The sequence below is a fragment of the Leishmania major genome, chromosome 13 (assembly GCF_000002725.2).
Source record: "Leishmania major strain Friedlin complete genome, chromosome 13".
NCBI classification, from domain to species: domain Eukaryota; phylum Euglenozoa; class Kinetoplastea; order Trypanosomatida; family Trypanosomatidae; genus Leishmania; species Leishmania major.
This window is the reverse complement of record NC_007254.2, coordinates 638,778-653,915: the sequence shown is the minus strand read 5'-3', so window position 1 is coordinate 653,915 and position 15,138 is coordinate 638,778. Positions and strand designations below refer to the sequence as shown.

General features: G+C 52.5%; 5 protein-coding genes across 5 annotated transcripts; 3 read left to right on the top strand and 2 right to left on the bottom strand.

Moving 5' to 3' along the window:
- Positions 1-3,481: 3,481 nt before the first annotated feature.
- LMJF_13_1700 (hypothetical protein) lies at positions 3,482-4,855 on the bottom strand (the record flags this gene model as incomplete). Its single annotated transcript, XM_001681862.1, has 1 exon — positions 3,482-4,855. The coding sequence occupies one exon, from the start codon at positions 4,853-4,855 to the stop codon at positions 3,482-3,484; it is 1,374 nt and encodes a 457-aa protein (XP_001681914.1).
- A 1,686-nt stretch (positions 4,856-6,541) lies between these two features.
- On the bottom strand, positions 6,542-8,365 carry LMJF_13_1690 (conserved hypothetical protein; the record flags this gene model as incomplete). Its single annotated transcript, XM_001681861.1, has 1 exon — positions 6,542-8,365. One exon carries the CDS (start codon positions 8,363-8,365, stop codon positions 6,542-6,544), a length of 1,824 nt encoding a protein of 607 aa, XP_001681913.1.
- A 1,846-nt stretch (positions 8,366-10,211) lies between these two features.
- P5CR (pyrroline-5-carboxylate reductase) lies at positions 10,212-11,030 on the top strand (the record flags this gene model as incomplete). The annotated part of the gene is made up of 1 exon (XM_001681860.1): positions 10,212-11,030. The coding sequence occupies one exon, from the start codon at positions 10,212-10,214 to the stop codon at positions 11,028-11,030; it is 819 nt and encodes a 272-aa protein (XP_001681912.1).
- A 726-nt stretch (positions 11,031-11,756) lies between these two features.
- LMJF_13_1670 (putative 60S ribosomal protein L44) lies at positions 11,757-12,077 on the top strand (the record flags this gene model as incomplete). Its single annotated transcript, XM_001681859.1, has 1 exon — positions 11,757-12,077. One exon carries the CDS (start codon positions 11,757-11,759, stop codon positions 12,075-12,077), a length of 321 nt encoding a protein of 106 aa, XP_001681911.1.
- Positions 12,078-12,581: 504 nt separating this feature from the next.
- On the top strand, positions 12,582-14,198 carry LMJF_13_1660 (putative chaperonin TCP20; the record flags this gene model as incomplete). Its single annotated transcript, XM_001681858.1, has 1 exon — positions 12,582-14,198. One exon carries the CDS (start codon positions 12,582-12,584, stop codon positions 14,196-14,198), a length of 1,617 nt encoding a protein of 538 aa, XP_001681910.1.
- Between the last annotated feature and the right edge of the window lie 940 nt (positions 14,199-15,138).

The window sequence follows — 15,138 nt, the reverse complement described above, 5'->3', positions numbered from 1 at the left end:
TACACTGGACGGGGAGCAGCGGAGCTGCAGCTATTGTCCAGCACCTCTTTGATCACGTCGTGTGAAGCTCAAGCGCATCTGACGCAGCGGGATGCGCAAATGTGCGCAGCATCGTGTCGTAGTCGTACGCGTCAATGCCTCCAAGAGTGTGCGAGGCCTTGACCAGCGAGCAAACCGCGGCTGCCGTGAGTCGAACGTACCCTGAATCCACGTGTAGATTAACATGCATTTCGTGGTAGCAGAGGTGGCGACAGTACAAGCGGCTCTCTGCGGCAATGTGGCATACCTTGGTCATTTGCCGCTCGAAAGTGGGCATCTGTACCGTCGCAGATCACACAAGAGTATATGACCTTCTCTGCTGTGGGTTTTCCTGTAGCAGACGGAGCAGTAAATCATTAACAAGAGAACACTCGCGTGCCGCGCCCAGGATCACTCCATATACGTCCCTCTTGAAGTCGATTTGATCCTCACAGGGGAAGCGGAGTTAGCCGTGCACTGCGAACAAAAACGATATCGCACTGGCCTTCCTCATTACCTGAAAGCAAAGCGAGGAGGCGAACACTTCGGGATGCCTCGGCAGCTGAGTTCATGCACTCCCGTGCTGCACGACACGCTAGCGATGCAGCCGCCAGTGCCGGCGGTTCTACTCAAAAGATATCTGTCGGTTTCTGCGGAGCGGCTGCATGGCTTTCCGCAAACTCCGCTGCTGGAAATTCAGCAAGGTAGTGCTGCAGTTGCGTCAATTTTCTCCTTGCAGTGGAGTATTTCACGACAGTGCAGAGCTGGCGTCTCTCGCACAAGACGCGTAACTTGCCCCTTACAGCCAGAATCAGCAGAGGGTAACGAATTGTGCAAGGATAGCGGTACAGCACGGAAGAGCCACAGTGTGCGTGGGTGGGAGGACAGCGAAGATGGGCGCTGTACGCTTCTACAAGCACGTTGTAGCAATGATGATGTGTTTCTCACGTTTAAGCAGTAGATCGCTGACTCATAGCACTGCATTTCGATGTATTCGCCTCCGCACGCGACCGCAGCAAATGGAGCCACAGGGCAGCACGGAAAGCCGATATATGAGGGGGTCTCGCTGCCACATGAGCTGTAGTGGTCACGCTGTCTAAGGTGATCGCCAAGTCACGTGCACGAAGCAGTGCTCGTGTTTGTAACACAACACTTCAGGAGTTGTATGTCGCGGTATCATCGCAGAGACCGAATGCCTCCTCTATGCGCAATTTGTGCCGGTACTGTAAAGTGCGTAGAGGACGGGCACAGGGCAAACGTAGGTTGTCACGCATGTGTTGCAGCTGCCGGGGAAGCTGGTCTTGCTCACGTGATGCAAGTTCGATAATGCATCTAGCCAGTCATGCCGAGAGCGAAAACGGATTCACATGTGTGGCTAAGCAGCGCGGTCGCTCTTGTCAAGCCATGGAACTTCGAGCTCGACGCGCACAGCGCTCTGCATTCGGGCCGCAGCTGCTCCTTAATTATCAGGTGTAACGACTGGAGTATCTGGAGTTGATCCTCGGAGGGCAAAAGCCGCCGCTTCTCAACACGGACGTAGCTAGGAGGCACACAGCTTACATCTATCGAGGCAGGAAACAGTCCGTCACTGTCAAGCACGTGCAATATGGTTGGCCACTCTTATACTCGTTTTCTGCGCACAACGGCCGTGCGGCGTGGAGCAACAGTGTCTTGCTCTTTTCTGTGCCTCCTCTCAGCAGGCGGGAGAAAAGTAATTCTGTTTTGTTGCCAGATCTACCACATCCAACTGGCGCACGGCTTCGCAGGGCGTCCGGTCTAGAAGCCCTCAGCGGTCGCGGCGCTCCGCTAATAGAAAACAAGGGTACCGTCGATGCCTTCTGCTACGCGAAGAGCGTGCATCATCTGCAGGCAAACGTCAAATTACTAGTGAAACCAGCGTATGTTGCGGTTCAGGTCCGCTTCCCCTCGCGAAACAAAAGTAGTGCATCGAGGTTCGTCGGCGGGCTCGCTACGCCCAGGCTTGTCAATTTCGTGCTTTGCGAGTCGCCTCTCTCTTGCTCTGTGAACGGATGCCTGTTAACACCAAAAATAAAGATAGTCTGTGTTCCGAACTGTACTAGCCACGGAGCTTGCGGCTAAAGCAGCGTTGAATTCAAAGGAGGCACGCGCAGAGCCTTTCAAGACCTCGACCGCACGCCGGCTCGAACGCGGGAATGGTGTATGATGCACCCCTGGGGAAAGGAAGCCTGCGTGCGCGCTTCTTCGGTGATGTCGAGATGCTCAATAACCCGGACAGAGTGCTACCCTAGAAAAGCTTAGTCGGAAACCATTCGTAGGTGTCGAGAGCGTGTGTTACTTTCAAGCAAACTGAACGGCTTGCGTGTATCTTTTGAGCGCACTCAAGCAGACTGAAGGCTTCTTTGTTCGAAAACCTGTCTCGGTGGGTTGGTATGAAAGTTTATCTTGTGCGCGGAAGTCGATGCAAGCGGCTGCAACCTCTGTGGCAAGCTCGAAAGCTGAGGAGTATCCCTCATGTGAAAAGCGAGCAGCGACGGAAGTGCCACACAAAGAGACGAATGAACGAGTACATAGAGGAAGAACGATTGTACTTGTGGACCCAAGCACTAAAGAGCGGCGCGCTTCACACGTGCTGCGGCGTCCTTTGCCCAGTAAGCAGAAGGAGGGAGACTCCCGGACAACGGGTTGCTTGCACAAAAGACACGCGTCGACCAGACCGCATGGCCTAGGAGATCTAGCACGCGTGTGCGGCAAGGCTGCCTGGTCCACTCCATAGAATGCACAGACTTGGCGCAACACAAAGACAAATATGTGATGAGAAGCCGTCTTGGGGGTTGCCTGGGGTGGTGTTTACCGAACCAGCCTAAAGGGAGGAGAGCTCCTGTGGGTGGGACTGCGTTGTTAATTGAATGAAAAAAGACGAGGAGTGAGTGTTCGTCATCAGTGCAGCGTTTCCACGGAGAAGGCAGGTGATGAACGTCACATTATTACCCGTTGTTGTGCTGAAGCAGATACACAGGGGTTTTCCCCGGACATGTGTGTGAGTGAGTTTGTGTAGTGTGAATCAAAGGTAGCACGCGTCGCTGCACTTGCGCAAGAATCGCGTAGTCGGTGCACTCTCACCGACGCAAAGGTTCGTCAGGTACACCTGCTGCACACACGGCAACAAGAACTCAGAAAAGTACTGAAAAGAAGAGCAAAGTGCATGTTGTGCAACGATGACGGCCATGGCGCAGCCGACAGCTCGGTGGACCGGCCTTTTCAGACGCGCTACATCAGAAAACAGACCTGTAGGATTGTACACAACACGTAACGCGGTGCATTCGGTAGCGCGCCAGAGAAGACACGAAAATAAGGAAAAATTAGCTCATCTGATCTATACGGGGGCGATATGGAAATTGCTCTGCAAAGGCTCCAATCACTGGCGGAGAGCCCATCTTGCAATTATGGACTACATCGGCGGTGCTGCACATCACTGCGGGCCTTAACCTGCTGCGGCAGGAAAAATCTTTGGCGTCAAGCTCGGCGGGTATAAGAGCGCTGCATGGTCCAAACCTCTGACGAACACATACTTGAGTCTTGGTGCATCAGCCAGCGGATTCAAGTTGTGAACTGCTATGCACGCATCCAGCCGCACAACTTCCAGGGAGGGGCATGTGCCCAAGCCGTGAAGATTTCTCACGGCGCTGAAGGAGGCATCAATGATTCGTAGGCGCGGCGCACCCGCTAAGGGGGACAAATCCGTGACAAACCGGCATGCTGTCACACATAATGTTTCGAGGTAGGGGCACGATGCCAGCCCGTTGACGTCGCGCACTCCACTGCAAAACACGTCCACCTCCCGTAGTCGTGGCGCGCCAGCCAGGGCAGCCAAACTCTCCACCGCTCTGCACGTATCAAAGGTAATCCGTTCCAGGCACGGACACGCGGCAAGTGCTCCCAGGTCACGCACGCCAGACCAGGAGATGGAGATGGACCTCAGATGAACGGCGTGGGCTAGCGACGACAGAGAGAGCAGTCGCTCACAGTTGACTACAGTGACGGTAGCAAGTGACTCGCAACAGTCGAAGCCGGACACCACGGACAGGCCACTGCTACTTAAGCGAAGGTGCTGCAGGGAGCGCGCAGAAGCCATCAGATGCATATCGATCTCGTCTACTCCGAGGTTATGCTGAGGGTTCTCGGCAACATTTTCGTTGCCGACCGGTTCCACGTCAATCTTAGATTCGATGCTGAGAGTTCTGAGGCTAGGCAACTGATAAAGCCGCAGAAGCGCGGCGCTTGTGCAGCGTGCAACGTGCAGCTCTCTCAGCTGAGCCATTTGAGATGGGTCTGCTACAAGAGAGGCGAAGGCTTCGCCGCACATGTCAATCCTCTCTAGGCGGAGTAATACATCCACGGGAATCGGGCACGCGCGCACAAGAAGCGAAAGGCTAAGCCCCCTTAGGATGGGCCTTACGTGAGACGAAGTAAGTAGCGTTACGGCCGCCTCGTCGCCTCGGACCGATACGGGAATTCCGCACTTCTCGATCCACCAAGCCACCGCGTCCAACTGTTGAAGGAATGACGCACCAGCCGCATAGGATACCAGCTCGTGCATCACCGTGGCGTCGTCGAGAAGAAGGCGCAGAGTCCTCGGCAGTCGTGATTCCAGCAGTTCGGCAAGCAAGCGCACTTTGGGACTCACAGCCGCCAGTGTGAGACGTAAATCGCCAGGTGCGAACTTAAGCATCTCGACCACGGCATCCCCTTCTAGGTGCCCGAGGAGTCGCTGTGGCTTCATGGCACTGTTCCGGTATGTGTCGTCCGCCAAGAGCCATGAGTGGGCGCGCCGCAGCTCCGCTGTCCAAATGTCCATCGTATCTGTTCAGTCTGCAGAGACACTGTACACTGGAGTGCATGCAGGTATCAAAAAAAAATAATAATAATAACGTAAATGAGAGAAGAGAATGAAGGTAGAGAAGAGGGGTGTTGACGAAACCTTGGTGGCTCCCGTCTCGAAGCTGCAAGCCACATAGTGGAACGACTCGAAAAAGAGTGGCTGGAGTCGTGTTGAAAAGCACACGTGACACTAGTCCCACCAGACTACTCACTGTAGTCATAGCTTCGAGAAGAGAGCTAACTGCATGCTGTTCCGCAGAGCTCGCTGTGGCGGTGACGAGATGGCAACTCGTTTTACTATGTACTCGCGCCCTCTCCGAGCAGAATACAGAACCTTTTCGTTTCACGAGCGGAATGCAGCACTGCTCATTTGTTTGTGTCTGTGTTTGTGTGGCCGTGTTTTGGGGGTGGGGTTCAACCTCATTGAAAGCGATAAGGCAAAACCACTTTGGCTGTCGGTTGCTTGCACGCTTCGCCAAATGCCAACAACGCGAGGAAGTCGCTGAGCTTCTGTACCTACAATATCTTGTGGTGCTTCGCAAAGGAACGGAATACGACAGCAATACGAGGAAGTTCACATCTCTGTACATGCAGTGCAGGGGTACTACGCTACAGCCTGCTCGCATGCTAGGTTAGCGGGTGCTGTCTATTTCAAAGATGATGATGACTGCCATCTCTTCCAAAGTCCCCTTCAAGAGACACAAATGAGGAGAAAACGAGGAGAGGAACTCTTTCCCATTCTTCGAGCTTGTTTAGTCATTGAAACAAGCATTTGTTCAGTAGATCGGAAACCAAGACGCAAAAAAAGAGGAGTCGACGAAAACAGAAAATACGAACGCTCTCACTTCGACGTACGCCTCTATTCCTTCTGCACACGCAGAGAGGAAGGCGTCAGAAATAAAGTTCACAAAGCACGTGGCAGTGCCTCAGCTCGGAAAACCGTTGGGACGCAAGAAGCAGCCCTAGAGGTGACAGTGACACCATGGTACAAAAAAAGCAAACACTTTTTAGCTCATAGGGTGCCTTCTGCGTCAAGAAGAGGTGAGTGTGTGCTTATGCACGGGTGCAGATTGGAGACATCAGTCTTCCTTTGCTGCACACTCATCACATGGCCATCGACTTTGAGCCTTTTTTCGCGAGCGTGTAGCGAAGAGACGGGCGGGGAGGTTGAGCGAGAGTCGAAGAGAGCAGGCTTACGCCGCGGGCGACTGTGCATGACGCAGTCGCTACGACAAGTGCAAAGCGAAAGCTACATGCGCATGCCCAAGTGCTCACGTGACTTCCCCACTTCAACGTCTTAGGGAAGAGGAAGAAAGAAACAGAAAATGAAGAAAAAACGAAAGATGCGTACAGGACACAACTCTTGTTCCCATGCCGCATTATTTACTGCATGGGAGCCAGCCACGTGTGCTTGTATCGCTACGGAGAAGGGCGAAACAGAGGGATTGCATTTTTTTTGGTGATATATCTCGTATAAAAAAGCAGACACTCCAAAAAAAAATTGCCCGTTACCTCAGATCAGCGTGCAAAAGCAGCCGACGTTCTTACGAGCACAAGGACGTCACAGACATTCAACAATAATGAAAAGGTTCGAAGGAAGTGGTTTGTGCTGTTTCGCCTTCCTCGATCGTGCACGCACGTATGCGGAGAGGACCGATCACAGCTACAGTGTCATTCCGGGAGTGCCCTCGTCCAGTGGCTTAGATTTTGGGAAGTTCTCCTCGCGGAGGCGGCGGCGCTCAGCGAGAACGCGCTCGCTGTAGCGGCGATACGTGAGATGGACCACGACGTTCGACACAAAAGCGCTGCATGACAAACCGAGCAGCACGATAAGCGGCATCTCGACGCACTTGCGGCGTGTGCAGAGAAGAGAGTTACCCAGTTTTTCTGACTGCACTGTATACCACTCGCCGTAGAGGAAGCGGTTAAGGGCGATGGACGAGGCGGCGGCAGCAAGGAAGCAGAAGTGGTAGTGCTTTGCAGGGTCCCGGGCATAGATGGTGCGCGTGATGAGGATCGTGGTGGCGGCGAGGAAGCCGTTGCCGACGGCCGCGATAACGTACGGGAGCGGGAGTGCCTGCTTTGGTAGCGTGAGAAACAGCACGATGGTAACGATTATAGACGTGGTCGGAATGAACAGTGAAATCGTCAGGGGGATCCGTTTCTCTGCTGGACGGTTCTGTGTCCATGCCTCAAAGTACGACATAAGCAGCCGGCCTGCCGCACTGCCGACACCGTTAAGGACGGTGAGAAGAGTGCGAGTGGATGTAGAGGTCTGTTCGCCGGCCAAGGCGCCAAAGATGTAGCTGGAGTTGTTAATTATCACATCTTCGGCGCCGACAATGCAGAACGAAGTCCACCAGAGTGCCCACAGATGAACGGAGAGGAGATTCTTCACAAAAGATGATTGGTACTGCGGCGCGATGTAGTCGATCTCCGTGTCCACATCCTCTTCCATGACTGCCGGGTTGGGGAAAGGAAGTGGCTTGTCGGCATCATTGGAGTTGCCGTATGGCATCGTCTCCGCCTTTTTGAGAGTTTCAACATGCTCATGAGCGGGTAAGATTCGACGAGCGCACTGAAACACTTCGGGAGGAATGGCAATCACGAAGAAGCCCGCGGCCAAGATGGTTGTGATGGTGGCGAACGCCAGCTTCTCTTTTCGTCCGAGATCCAAGTAGTCCACAAGGGCGACCGTGAGCGGCAAAAAGCCAATGAGCACCACCATGAGCACAAAGCCGTAGTAGAAGCGCCACATTGGCGGCTTCTGCTTCAGGAATTGCGCCTTGGTTGCCAGTCGCTGCTCTTTCTCCGCCCTTGAGAGGTGCGCCTCCTCGTAACCTGTGAGGTGGTACGCTGGAAGACGCAGAAAGAGGATACCCAGCACACCGACGATGATCGCGAACAGCATCAAGAAGTAGAAGAAGTACTGCACCGCGCCGCCGAAGAATCCCTGGAACATACTTCCCACAATAGCGGCGCCAAGACCAATAAAGGTCTTGAGAAGCGCCACAACGGGACCTCTGGTTGTGGGGAAATAGCTCAGAATGGTTATGCAGCTGGAGAGGTCAAAGAATGAGGTACCCGCGTTCATAAATGAATAAAATACACACAGCTTCACCAAATTGCCGACAATGACGCCCTGAAAGCACAAAGCGACAAGGAGAGCGCCGAGAGGAAAGACAAACGAGGAAAGAACCGCAATGGGGAGCGGCCCGATGTAATCGTACAGAAAGGAGTACGGAAGCATCACATTCCCAATCACCGTTCCTGCTGTCGTGATGGTGCTCAAATCGCGCTGTGAGAGAGAGTATCGTTCCTGGAGAGAGCCGGAGACGAGGTTGAAGGTGTAGCTGCCGAAAGATCCGCAAATCATGCCGAAGAGACCAAGTACCAGAAGTCCAAATCGATGCGTTTCGCTGATGGGCCTCACAGGCGATTTCGAGAGCACCTCCAAACGAACGTCCTTCTCGCGAATGTCAAACATCTTGGGGATCTGGAGTGGATAGAGATGGAGAAAAAGTCGCTGTGTCAGCTGGATTTCTGGAGGTACCAAAGAAATCGAAGCAGAAAAAAGTAGGTATTTCGGAAGCCGAAGCCAAGCGTCTTGTGTTGGTGAACTAGGTCGTGGGCGAAGAGGAAAGAAACGAAAGAGGGAGATGTAAGGCGACGAGGAAAGTGGAAGGAATAAATTGGAAAGAGGCAGCGCCGCCACCGTCTCAAAATCGTACGCCCCGAATTGATGAGCGTGGCCTGATGTTGTTGCACTTCGAAAGTGTGGGATAGGAACGAAAGTGGGAACGAAGGTTGAAATAAGAGGTGATGAAGGGTGAATCAACGTACTCTTTGACATTCGATCGGCACCCTTTACCAACCATGCATCGTCTCCTCACCTCGTGTTTTTGTTCTGCTCATTTCAGATTGCGAGGAGTTAAGCCGGCGGAAACGTTTTGCGTTTTTTTTCTCCACCTACCAGCCAACCCCCAGATTATTCGACACGACAAGGTTTTCATGGGTAATGGAAAGAGGAGAGTAGAGAACTTTCGACACTCCTCCGTAATTTTATTCAGAGCGTGAGTGGAGGGATACGAGGTGGGCATAGACTTCCATGGATAGTGGAAAATGGCAAGCTAGGCAAAGTGGAGAACATGCATTCGAATGCATCGTTCTTTGGGCTGTATTCTCCCTGCTGTTATCATTTCCCAAAGTGGTTGTGCCGTTGGGTGCCGTCAGGAATGTGGCTGCAAGCAAACGCAACACTTCACATCGATTTCTCGAGAGGCTATTGCTTTGATTCGTAGAGTTTCATTACATCCAATAGGCGTTTCAGTTCCACCGGGCACTTGCCAGTGTGGTGGCGAGAATGACGTGCTTTTCTCTAGAGTAACTTGTGTTTTTCTGAGCGGGAAGGCCTTCTCGGCAGAGCATCATAAAAATGTTTGAGTGTGTGGGTTAGTTGACGGCGGGGGGGGCATAAACGCACTGGTGACTCAAGCAGGTAGCGTCAAGTTTCCAGAACACCTGTGCAGATGAAGTAATGAGAAAGCACAGGTGGTTGCAGAAAAAAGGGAGAGAAGGGTAAAGCGAGGGGGGGGGGAATGTGCCATTCAAGTGTCTGCAGTCACTTGGCATACGCAATACTGGTACTAAAAGTGAATGTCAGTCCCCCGAGATTTCCCTGGGCGAGTCGCAAGGAAATACCCCAACCCTTGTGGCTCATGCTCGATACAACAGTGAAACTTCAAGGGGAGCGCGCCAGGGATGTATTGGCGTTTCTTGCCGCCCCGAAGTCTCATTGGGCAATTTTGTTTTTGAGAGCGCCGTTCCGATAAGGAGATGTTCGGCTATTCTTCATGCCTGAGCGAGGAAGCTACGGTCTCCTGATGCGCTTTGGAGATATTTTCGGTTTTCCCCACCTTCAAGCCTCCAGAAGTCATAAAGTGAGTATTGTAGTCTAACTGGAAGCAGCTCAACAAAAAAAAAGCACGCACTCTACCGGGTGTATCGCTTTGAGTAGGAACGAAGTAAACTGACTCTAAGCAAGTTTCTGAATATGATGTAGTACTGCGACAGCAGCGGGTGCGCCGGTTGCGATGACTTTTACTGTTCTCTGTCAGGATCTCGGTGCCACAGATGGGGCGCTGCCGGGTTTCGATGAGATACTCTCACCCTTTTTCGCAACCTTTTTCTATTTATTTCTATTTGCTTGAATTTCAGGCCACTTAGCATCTTTTGTGCCGCAACCCGTGAAAAATCGAGGGATACAGTTTAGCGTGTCAACCAGTTTGTGTTCAGGCTGTCTCCTTTGCAAGCAGTGGTGGGCGACGAGCACGATGTCGGAGCTGAAGATTGGTTTCTTGGGATGTGGCAGCATGGGTGAATGCATCATGGCGGGCTTGCTGAAGGCGAAGGCGTTAGGGCCAGAGAATACCTTTATTTGCAATCGAAGCGCATCCACAAATGAACGGCTGGTCTCTCTGTACCAGGTGAAGAGCGTGAGTGCTGTTGAACTGGCTGAAAAGTCGGATATCATCATGCTGGGTGTGAAGCCATACGGGATCGTGCCTGTGCTGGAGACGATCAAGGAGAAGATAACACCATCCAAGCTCGTTGTATCCATGGCTGCGGGTGTACCTATAGCAACGATTGAAAATCATTGTCCTCCGAAAACAAAAGTCGTGCGGGTGATGCCGAACATTCCTTCATACGTGGGGGAGGGAGTAACATCGATCAGTGGTAACTCTGCTGTGACGCCTGATGACGAGGCAGTAGTGATGAAGCTGTTCAGTGCGATTGGAAAGTCGTACCTTGTGGCGGAGTCGGCGATTCACGGAGTCGTCGGTGTCGCCGGGTCTTCCCCCGCGTATGTTTTCATGTTTATGGAGGCACTGAGCGACGGCGCTGTGCGTGGTGGTATTCCCCGAGCGCAGTCCTATGAAATGGCTGCTCAGGCCGTTCTCGGTGCGGCGAAGATGCTGCAGGATAGCGGCAAAACACCTAGTGCTCTGAAGGACATGGTTTGCTCACCGGGCGGGACCACCATCGAGGCCGTTCGCTTTCTGGAGAAAGGCGGGATGCGCTCCTCTATTATTGAAGCCATGATTCAGTGTATGGAGAAGTCTAAGGAATTCGAGAGAATGTACAGCGAATAAGTACATCTGGATTCTTTTCTATTTTTCCCTGTACTGATACATCTGTCCTCGTCGCGCAGTGCTGTGTTGTGGGCTTTTGTGATGTACTGTATTGAGCTCTTTATGGTTTGTGGAAGATAAAACGTACATATATTATTTTTTGGGGGTTCATCCACGATTACTGTTTTTCCGCTTGAGGAGAAGGATGAAAAATTCATTTCAGCTTTTTTGCCACACACAGATCCATCTGAAAAGAAAAACGCGAAATTAGTAATAGTTGATGCACCCACTTTGACGATAGTTTTTTCACCATCATTGGTTCACAATCCATTGAAAGAAACGAAGTTGTGTTTTCAGACTGTAGTCAAAAGGCACAGGAGAGCTGAGAAAAAAGCGTGATGCGGAAGGCCAATGCAAGTAGGGACCACGGGGAAAGCACCAAAGATTTTCCCACGGATGCACTCCGATCACTGGCGCGCACACGCAGCCGTGTCTGCTCCCCAGCTGCAGCAACCGCATGTGGATGCGTTAGAAAACAAATGCGTTAGCATAGCGCTACTGTGTTGTATGGCCTGCAAAGCAGCACTATTCGCCCGTGTTCTCCTCAACTTCCTCATTTTTCTCATCTACCCTTTTTACCTTGCCTTGTCTATCTCTCCGACGTATGCCTATAATCCACGCTTTGCTCTCACACATGTGGTTCTGTTTGCTTTTTCTCGGCATTGTGTTTTCTCTACAGCCGTCAAGATGGTGAACTACCCGAAGAAGAAGGTGATGCACTGCGGCGACGCGCGCTGCAACGCGCACAAGTCGTTCAAGGTGGTGCAGTACAAGGCCGGCAAGGCCCGCCTTTTCGCTCGGGGTAAGCGTCGTTACGATCGCAAGCAGTCTGGTTATGGCGGTCAGACCAAGCCTGTCTTTCACAAGAAGGCCAAGACGACCAAGAAGATTGTGCTGAAGCTCCAGTGCTCTGGTTGCAAGTCTATCCGCCAGGTTGTCCTCAAGCGCACGAAGCACTTTGAGCTGAACGATAAGAAGAAGACGGGCAACAAGGACCCCACCTGGTAAATTGCACGGCTCTCATTTGTCCTTTGACGTATATATATATATATATATACATTCTATTTTCGACTCCACTGGTAAGCGTAGAAATATCAATGAAAAGGTCAGTGGGTGTGAATGTCGCTGACTAAATGCGATGCACATCTCGAAAGAGATGTGTAGGAGATCGAGTGGCTGACAGTTTTTGTGCTTAACCACTTCCCCTCCGTTACAAATGAGCGGAAATCTCCGTATGATCCGGATGTGGCACGATGAAAACGACATGTGGATGTAGAGCTGTTTTCCTTGCCTGTGCTGGCTATGTTTGTTTTTCCTGTCTCTCTTCCGTCTTTCTCTCAATATTCCTGTGAGGAGGAAAGCTATCATTTGTGATCTTACATACCTAGCCTCTCTGCGCGATTACAAAAGTACAGCAGGCTCACCGTACATAGATTTACTCTCTGAAGGTACTGCGCTCAGTCCATTTGTAGACTTACTGTGGAGCACTGGCGAGAACAAGGATACACAATCATGTCGAACCTGGCTTACATCAACCCTGGCGGCAAACAGGCCCGCAAGGCGAGCGCTTTGGATATCAACATGATTGCCGCGCGAGGGCTGCAGGAAGTTTTGAAAACGAACCTTGGGCCTCGTGGCACAATGAAGATGCTGGTTTCTGGCGCTGGGATGATTAAAATCACCAAAGATGGTAATACTTTGCTTGGCGAGATGCAAATTCAACATCCGACCGCGGCGCTTATCGCTCGCGCAGCGACTGCGATCGACGACATTACAGGTGACGGGAGTACCGGTGTGGTCCTTACGATTGGCGAGATGATGCGGCAGTCAGAGCGCTACATTCAGGAAGGCATGCACCCGCGCACAATCACGGAGGGCTTTCACATTGCCCGCGACGAGGCTCTCAAGTTTTTGGAAGGGAATATTATTGAAATACCTAACGAGGAACGGCGCGAGTATCTAACCAACGTGGCGCGGACTGCGTTGACGACGAAGGTAAATCCCGGGCTATCGGAGCAGCTCGCAGAGGCTGTGGTGGACGCTGTATACGCTATCGCCGAGCATGGAAAGGAGGTGGATCTGCACATGGTGGAGGTGATGCACATGCGCCACCGTCTCAGCTCGGACACGCGCTTTGTGAATGGTATTGTGCTTGATCATGGTGGTCGTAACAGCGACATGCCCAAGTATCTTGAGAACGCTTATATTCTCACCTGCAACGTGTCGCTTGAGTACGAGCGCAGCGAGCTGACCACAGGCTTCTACTACAAGGATCCTGCGGAGAAGGCACGCATGGTAGAGGCAGAGCGCAAAATGACCGACGATCGCGTGCGTCAGATCATCGAGCTGAAGAGGAGAGTGTGCACGAAGGAAAATGGTCGGACTTTCGTGGTGATTAATCAGAAGGGCATTGATCCTATTTCTCTGGAGATGCTTGCGAAGGAGAACATTCTTGCTCTGCGCCGCGCGAAGCGTCGCAACATGGAGCGCCTGGTGTTGTCGTGCGGCGGCGAGGCAGTCAACTCCACTGATAATCTGACGCCAGACGTTCTTGGCGAGGCCGGCCTCATTCAGGAATACACGTTGGGTGATGACAAGTACACTTTCGTCGAGAACGCCTCCAAGGGTAAAAGCTGTACGCTGCTCGTGAAAGGCCCCAACGACCACACAATTGCACAAATAAAGGACGCCGTACGCGATGGACTGCGTGCTGTGAAGAACGCCTTTGAGGCTTTGGCGGTTGTTGCCGGTGCTGGTGCCTTCGAGGTGGCGCTGCACGACCATCTGATGAAGTTTGCCGACAACGTGAGCGGGAAGCAGAAGATCGGCATCCGCGCCTACGCTGACGCCATGCTCGTCATGCCCAAGACACTGGCTGAGAACTCCGGCCTCGACGTGCAGGAGTGCCTTATCACGCTGCAGGAGGCTAGCAGGACGGCTCGCAAAGGCGGAAAGTGGGTTGGTCTCAGAATCGAGAACGGTGACGTGATTGATCCCATCGCGGCCGGTATTCTCGACAACGTCATTGTCAAGCGGAGTCTTCTTGAGTCCACTGGCGACATCGTTGCGCAGCTGCTCCTGGTCGACGAGATCATGAAGGCTGGGCGCCGCGGCGCCGGAGGCCAGTAGCGTGGCTGCGTGAGGTGCGGTTCCACGTATGACACAGAGGTCTATGACAGTCAGCATTGCTGTTGCTCGACGTGCTGCAAGTTTTATGTTTTTTTTTCGTTTTCTTTTGACTCCCTATCACAGGCTGTGTACCACGGGTGTCCGTGTATGATTGCCGTTGTATCTAGAAAGCGAGCGCTTTTGCACGCGTTGTAGGTGGTGGTTGACAAATCAGTTTTACTGACGTGGCGGTTCGCGCTTTCGTTAGCTGTGAACCGGAAGGATGCGGCTGGGAACATTGACGAGTATTGCCTGCGCCGCCAGGAACGGCAGCACTCCCCGTGCACGCTGATAATCTCTTCAATTTTGAGCTGAAAAAGCCCGTTAACTGCGTAGGGGTCGGCGATTGTGCTGAGGAAAGAAAAAGCAGGAAAACTGCTTGACCAGGTGAAACAAACGATCTTCCATCGAGATTGCTGGTGCGAGTAGGGAGAGATGCAGGGGGTTTGCAAGAGGGGCTTTGCGTATCTGTCTCTCTTTCGCGTGGAGGACCCTGCAACGACGTCCACCAGGAGTGCCAACGCACTTTGTCATGTGCCGCTCACCTCTTAACCCTGCACAGAGCACCTCCATAGGCGAGTGCGTGTGTGTGTGATATCGCTGCCAAACACACTTCCCCAGTTGTGCCGGCGAAACTGGGGTACCGACGCAAATGTGCGGCGGCGAAAGACATGCGTTGTGGAAGTGTGTTATATGTGGTGTACGTCCTTTTTCCCACTTTTTTTATTCGCCGTTTTCCCCTCCCCCGGAACGCGTTGTACAACGCTACAGTAAAATTGACGAGGAGCCATCGTGAAGACGACGAGTTCACAGGCGTTCCCTTGCGGCGCTCGACGAAAAGTAAGGGCGGAACATCACACCGACGTGCGGACGCATACTCGCGAAACCAAATAAGGTACCT